This window comes from Arachis hypogaea, chromosome 14, assembly GCF_003086295.3.
Source record: "Arachis hypogaea cultivar Tifrunner chromosome 14, arahy.Tifrunner.gnm2.J5K5, whole genome shotgun sequence".
Lineage (NCBI taxonomy): Eukaryota > Viridiplantae > Streptophyta > Magnoliopsida > Fabales > Fabaceae > Arachis > Arachis hypogaea.
The window spans coordinates 137448399-137455329 of record NC_092049.1 but is presented as its reverse complement, the minus strand read 5'-3'; the positions used below and the strand labels follow the sequence as shown (position 1 = coordinate 137455329).

At 31.6% G+C, this 6931-nt stretch overlaps 1 protein-coding gene across 1 annotated transcript; it reads left to right on the top strand.

Moving 5' to 3' along the window:
* Positions 1 to 4736: 4736 nt before the first annotated feature.
* On the top strand, positions 4737 to 6482 carry LOC112744491 (zinc-finger homeodomain protein 8). Its single transcript, XM_025794147.3, has one exon. The coding sequence runs from the start codon at positions 5216 to 5218 to the stop codon at positions 6248 to 6250; it is 1035 nt and encodes a 344-aa protein (XP_025649932.1). The 5' UTR covers positions 4737 to 5215; the 3' UTR covers positions 6251 to 6482.
* Positions 6483 to 6931: the final 449 nt, after the last annotated feature.

Below are 6931 nucleotides of genomic sequence, written 5' to 3'. Positions count from 1 at the left end.
GTTTCTTCTTATTTTACTCTATTAACAAGAATAAAAACAAAACAAAAAATCAAATAAAGAAGAAGAAAAACACATAATATTGCAAAATTATTTGGAAGATGATGAACTTACATTCATTCAACTAAAAGAAAGAAAGAAATAAGAAAAAAAAGAAGAAAAAAAATGTAGGATTAAAAGAAACATTTTTGTGTATTTGCAGCAAATTTTGGTATAAAACTAAGACATTTATGTGTATTGTTTAAAAATTTTTGGTGGATCTATACTAATAAGTTCTGCATAATTCAAAACTCTTTCTCTTCCTCCTCCCTCAGCTGCTGCTTCTTCTTTTTCATCATCATCACCATCTTTTTTTTATTCATATTTCATTTCTTGTTTTACCTTCTCAAGTTTTTTCTTGTTTTACTCTCTTAACAAAAATAAAAATAAAAAAAATCAAATAAAGAAGAAGAAGAAACATATAATGCTGCAAAACTACTTGCAAGAGGATGAACTTACATTCATTCAACTAAAAGAAAGAAAGAAAGAAGAAGAAGAAAATGCAACATTAGAGAAAATATTTTTGTGTAGTAGTTGCAGTAAATTTCGGTGTAAAACTAAGACATTTATGTGTATTGTTTAAAAATTTTCGGTGGATTTATACTGATAAATTCTGCATAATTCAAAACTCTTCCTCTTCCTCCTCATCATCTTCTACTGCTTCTTCTTCTTCATCTTCTTATTTCATTTTCTCATAATTCTTTTCGGATTCAGTTTTGAAATTTCCTTCACTTTGTGCGATGATTTTGATAGATTTTTTAGAGATTTTGATCGTTGTTCAAATTTTGAGCATTGTGGTTTTGATTGAGGGAAAAGAACCGTTTGCGCTATTTAAGAGTTGAGGGAACGCGTATTTGCATGCAATCTAAATTGAAGATTATTTTTATTGAATTTTGACCAATTTATATGAACTTATTTGTCAAAAGATTTGTATATGTAGCAGATCTGGATAATTTAATAATATTTTTTTAATTTAACTTGAATCCTACATGAGAAATTAAATATTAAATAGACTTAATTTATTTCAAAAAACTAACTCAAGAAATAAAGATTGAGTCATACCTATAAAAATGATCAGAACATGAAATTTGATATAAACTTTTTGAATAATTAATCTGATGACACATCTAGATATAGTTTTGTTGAAGGTGATTCATTTTCCTCTTTATATCATCTCTAGTTTTAATTTAGATTAAAATGCACTAAAAACACCCGACTTGTACTCAACTTTTCTAATAATAGACCTACGTGAGAGTATAATAATAGTACTCATCCATATATGATTAAACTAATTATTATTATTAAAGACACTTATCCTATCCGAAAAATTGTTGTTATGATGTACATGATAGTGTGAATATAGGGAGTTGGGGTGATAGTAACATATATAGAGTTGATAATTATATTTGTTGATTGGAAGATAAGCATGGTGTTCTTCTAACCTTGTCCTTAGCACTGACATTAAATGATTATAGAGTTGAAAACAAGTTAAAAATTAGTCCTGAAAAGAATAATGATAACAATAAGGAAGAACAGTTTTGGCACCTGAAAGCTAATAAGCCTGTGTTTTCTACTTACTTATTTTCTATGTAGATATTCTTAATTAAACAACACATTATTATATATATACATATAACTCATACCAATCCAACAAACAAATTATAAATTTGAGTAGATGACTCACGTGATCTTCCACGTGACCTCTCTTGACACATGTCACATGATCTAGAGCTGTCCTAAATTCTTGATGGTAAAAATAAAGTGATAAATAAATCGTTAAAAATTTATATTTCGAACAAATTAATTTAAAAGAAAATGTCAATAAAATTATTTACGTAAATATGAATAAATTATTTTAAATTAAAATCTTTTATTTTAATTATAGAAGTTAATTTAAAATTAATGTATTTATTTTTATCTTAAAAAGATTTATTATTATTTTTTTAAAAAAACTAATCTGTTAAATCGTCAGGTTTATTTATCAATTTAGTCTATGGTAAAAAGCTGGAACCATGGAGGGTATTATTGTCCGAACAGAAAAAGTGAGCACCTACTTTCCCGGTACGGTTTTCCGGACCATGTTTCTCTTGTCCTAAGCTAATGGAGCATATACGACGCCGTTTTGTTGCCACGTTCCGTTTCAATGACCGTAATGCCGACAAAGATACCATTTAGCTCTCTTCCGATCAAGTTGAAGAGAGAATAAAATTTTCCAAAAATTATATTCTACTTTTCACTTTCTTTATTACACGTAATATATATGAATTTAGACTCGAACACCTTTCTTATTCGAATTGGAAAGAAAAGTATACAAATACAAATTCAAGTGCTTTACCTTAATTCTTCATTGCGTACTCTTTTTATTAACAAATAGCTCATTTCTGAATGTTTAAGGAAAATTATTGTACTTTGAAATTATTAGCTAGTGGACATTTTTTAATGAAATTAAATCAGTGGATTGGACTAATATGGTATTATTGATTATTTAATTTTAGATTAGAATTATTTCTTCAAAATCTAAATCGTATAAAAAGCATCTATACTTTTTTTTTTTTTTAATTTTACCTCACTACCCATTCCAATTAAGGATATTAATATTAATTAACATATTTCTGACAAAAATTTTCAATATAACTAATAATGTAATTTAATTATTTTTTAATTTTTGTTACACATAACATCCAAATAAATACCATCATATTAATAAAAATGATTACTTTCAAATACATGTAAATAGTTATCCGAACAAAAAAGAAACGATTGAATGATGTCACTACCTAAAAAAAACTCTAAAACTCAACTTCATTTTTCAAATAAACATTTTTCCACTTTAATAATTTTATCAAGTATCTTATCATAATTCATAACCTTTTGCTTTTAAGGTTCCACGTATCATTTAGTTGCATGCAGGCTCCTTTTTGGTGAAATTTTACGGAATCCGCCACTATTGCCTAGCTAACGACGACGTTTCATTCCAGCTAGATTTCAGGGTCATTTGGTCTTGTTACTTGAAAATCGAAATCATTCATATGAGCCAGTTTAATCAAGTATTAGTTGATAATGTTTTTGCTTAGCAAAATCATATAGCATCCTTAGCCACAGGGTTTAAAAAACAGAAAACCCTAAAAAGAGTATAATTGTTTGTGGGGACAAAAAAACAATATAAAAGTATTATGGGGCCAGGTATATATGTTTAAAATTGATTTTGATTGTGTGATTGAATTGTGGACAAAAGTAAATAATTTGTTATGGGTAAAAAATTATTTTTAATAAAGATAAAAAAATACGAGTCGACATCAACATAATTAACAAACTTTTTGTTTCTACCAAAATTATTTTTCGTTTCTAACAAATTTTCAATTTTATATTTCTATATTTCTATATTGTATATTTTACATATGGAGGATTTTTTTTGTTAAATTATAAATTATTGATTTTTTTAGAATGTTAAAATATAGAGACAAATTATAAAATTAGAAATTGATACGTGAAATTTTATTTTTTAAAAAAATAAAATAAAATATAAAAACTCAGGTGCAGTCAATTTCACGTGAAATTGATAACTGAGAATTGTTAGATAAAAATTTAGTTAAATTTTTTATATTATTTAACAGTTCTCACCTATCAACTTCACGTAAAGTTGACTATACCTAAATTTTTACTAAAATAAAAAAGAAAAGTATAGGTACCAACATATTATCTGTCAACTTATTGCCAATAATAATTAATTATTATATTTTAAACACATATATAAAGAGATATATCCAAAAAATATATCTATAAAGATACTTTTATTAAATACAACAAAAAAAAGACATTTTTATTGGACACATTCACAAGACACTTCAATTAAACACAATTATAAATAAAAATTGGCAGAAATTGACAGAAATACTGTTAGTAACGTAGTGGGATTAAAAAAAAAATAATGATAAAATTTCTATTTTTTTTATAAAAAATCAGTGCACGAGATTTTTTAAAAATTAAATTAGAAATCGCAATAGCTAAGTGCGATTTTCGCATTGTACCATACACATGTAAAACACAAAAAACAAATTTTTTTTTTTTTTATCAAACACCAGATTTACTCTCATAAAAAAATAATTTGCCTCCTTTTAACCCATTTTTGGTCCATGTAAAATATCTTAGTTTGATGGGTCAAAGGAATAATAGTAAGATTTACCTAATAATTTTTGTAATAGAAAAATGGAATTAAAAATTTTTTTGATGTGAATGATTTTACTGTGAAAGCTGACCCGTCCCGTCCTTCCTTACTGCAACACTTGACAAATTAAGATAGGTTACAGTCCATTGCTTCAGAATTGCAGGCCATTCTAATTTCATGCTAACATCAAAATTAACCCCATCCATCCGAGTCAACTCACCGAGTCTTCATTAAAAATACTTGTGATTGAAGCAAAATGACTCAACTGAAATTTGGGACCCCATTTTATGGTGGAGTCAAAATCAAATTCCCAAGATTAAATATATAAAAATGGAGGAAGAGAATTACCATTACTAATGAATCCTATATAGTATAGTGTGATATAGTAGTAATAAGTAACAGTTGTATAGGGTCATAATAATAATTCCAATACAACAAAGGGGGTATATTTATTACTCACATCTAACCTCAAAGTAGGGTCAACAACTTAACCATGGATTAGAACCAGGGTTAAATACCCAAAGCTGGTTAAGAACAACCCACAACCACATAACCCAAGATTTTTTTATTATCAACAGTCCCTCACCCCTTTCTCTCTCTCCCTCTCTCACAGAAACAACCACCACTAAAAATAAACCTTCCTCCACCTCCACCACCACCGCCACCGCCACCACCACCAAAAATAAAAAACTAACCTTTTTCTTTTCAGCTGCCTCTCTTTGTTCACTTGCTCTTGTTGATAGCCCAAAAAATGATCTATAATTCCCAAACACATATAAAACAGTAGCATAGTGAGAAAGGGTTCAAACTTGAAATTGAATTCAATTTTGATATGGAGTGTGATGATATCTCTAACCTAAATAGCTAGCTAGCTAGAAGCAGCAGAAGCAGCAGCAAACCCATCCATCATCACAAGAAATTAAAAAAGCTTAGCTTTTAAAACTTTGTTTGTTATTTTAATATTATCTTGTTTTAATTTTCGTTGTTGTTGTTAGGACCCTAGATGTTAGAGCCATGGACATAGCAGCACAAACAACAATCAACAACAACAACATCAACAATAGTAGCACTACTCCAACAAAATCATCACCACCAACTGAAGAACATGAAACTGAAACACCAACTAGGATTATTCAAAACACCACTACTACTACTACTACTACAACCATACCCAACACACCAACACCATCAAAGGCTTTAACTTTCTCAAATGGGGTCCTAAAACGCCACCATCCTCACCATATCTCCGCCGCCAACCACCACCACCAACTCGTTGTATACAAGGAATGCTTGAAGAACCACGCCGCCGCTCTCGGCGGCCACGCGCTCGACGGCTGTGGGGAGTTCATGCCCGCACCCACTGCCACCGCCGGCGACCCTACATCCATCAAGTGCGCCGCCTGCGGCTGCCACAGGAACTTCCACCGCCGTGAGCCAGAGGACCCGCTTATCTCCTCTGCCTTCGAGTTTCATTCACAAAACCGCCACCATCCTCCTCCACCGCCTCCTCCACCGCCTCACCGGAGCCCTAACTCGGCATCTCCGCCGCCGATCTCCTCCGCTTACTATCACCACCCGTCAGCAGCACCTCACATGCTACTTGCCCTCTCCGGCGCTGGCATCGCCGCGCCGCCGGAGAGCACCGCGGCACCAATTTCCGCCGCCGCAGCTTTAGCTTCTCCGAGGAAGAGGTTCAGGACGAAGTTCAGCCAGGAGCAGAAGGAGAAGATGCACAAGTTCGCAGAGCGTGTCGGGTGGAAGATGCAGAAGAGAGACGATGATTTGGTTCAAGAGTTCTGCAGCGAGGTTGGCGTTGATCGTGGTGTTCTCAAAGTCTGGATGCATAACAACAAGAACAATCTCGCAAAGAAAGAGAGTAATGGCGCTGCTGTTACCACCATTAACGGTGGTGTTGGTGTTCTTGGTAGTGGTGGTGGTAGCAGAAGCATTATTATGGAGGAAGATCCTAATAATAACAACAACAACAATGGTAATGGTGTTGGTGTTGGTGTTAATGGCGGTGCTAATGGTTCTTCTTCTTCTTCTTAATCCTACTCTTTCTTCATTTCATGGCAGAAAGATGATCATAGGAAGAGAGCGAGAGAATTAAATAATATATAATATGTTCTTCGAGGTAGATTAAGGATATATTAATGGCACGGTACCTTAATTAATTGCTAGTTCTATTTTTGCCCCTTCTCTATCTTTTGTTATTAATTGTTTAGTTATTATATATGATTATATTTTTATTAATGATCAATGATGCTATATATTAATTTAATTGATGTATGTACATAGTATGTGTTTAATTTGAAGGAATTAGGAGAATGGAGAAAATGAAAGTGTTTGCTGGGAATTCTCCTTAGTATTAATGATTTTTGTGTTGATATGTCCGAGAGAAAGAAGCAGAAAGTGTTGCTGTTTTGAAGGCTTTATTATGTGTTACTCTTGTTTAAGTTGGTGAATTGTTGTTTCATATGGGTCTACACTATTCCCTTCTTATGGTCCCATTCTATCAATTTAAATTCATATTCTACACTATGGTTGAGTTCTGAGTTTGATGAGTTCAATATGCAGCATGCATTATTATGGTGCTGTAGCAATGGTACGTATGATCTTAGCTAATCCCAATTATTTTAAGATAATAATCCATCTCCACGTGAAAGTGTAATCTAATTATCCAATTTGATTGTGTTGTTTGGGAATTGGGAAATGGTTTTAGCCACTTTC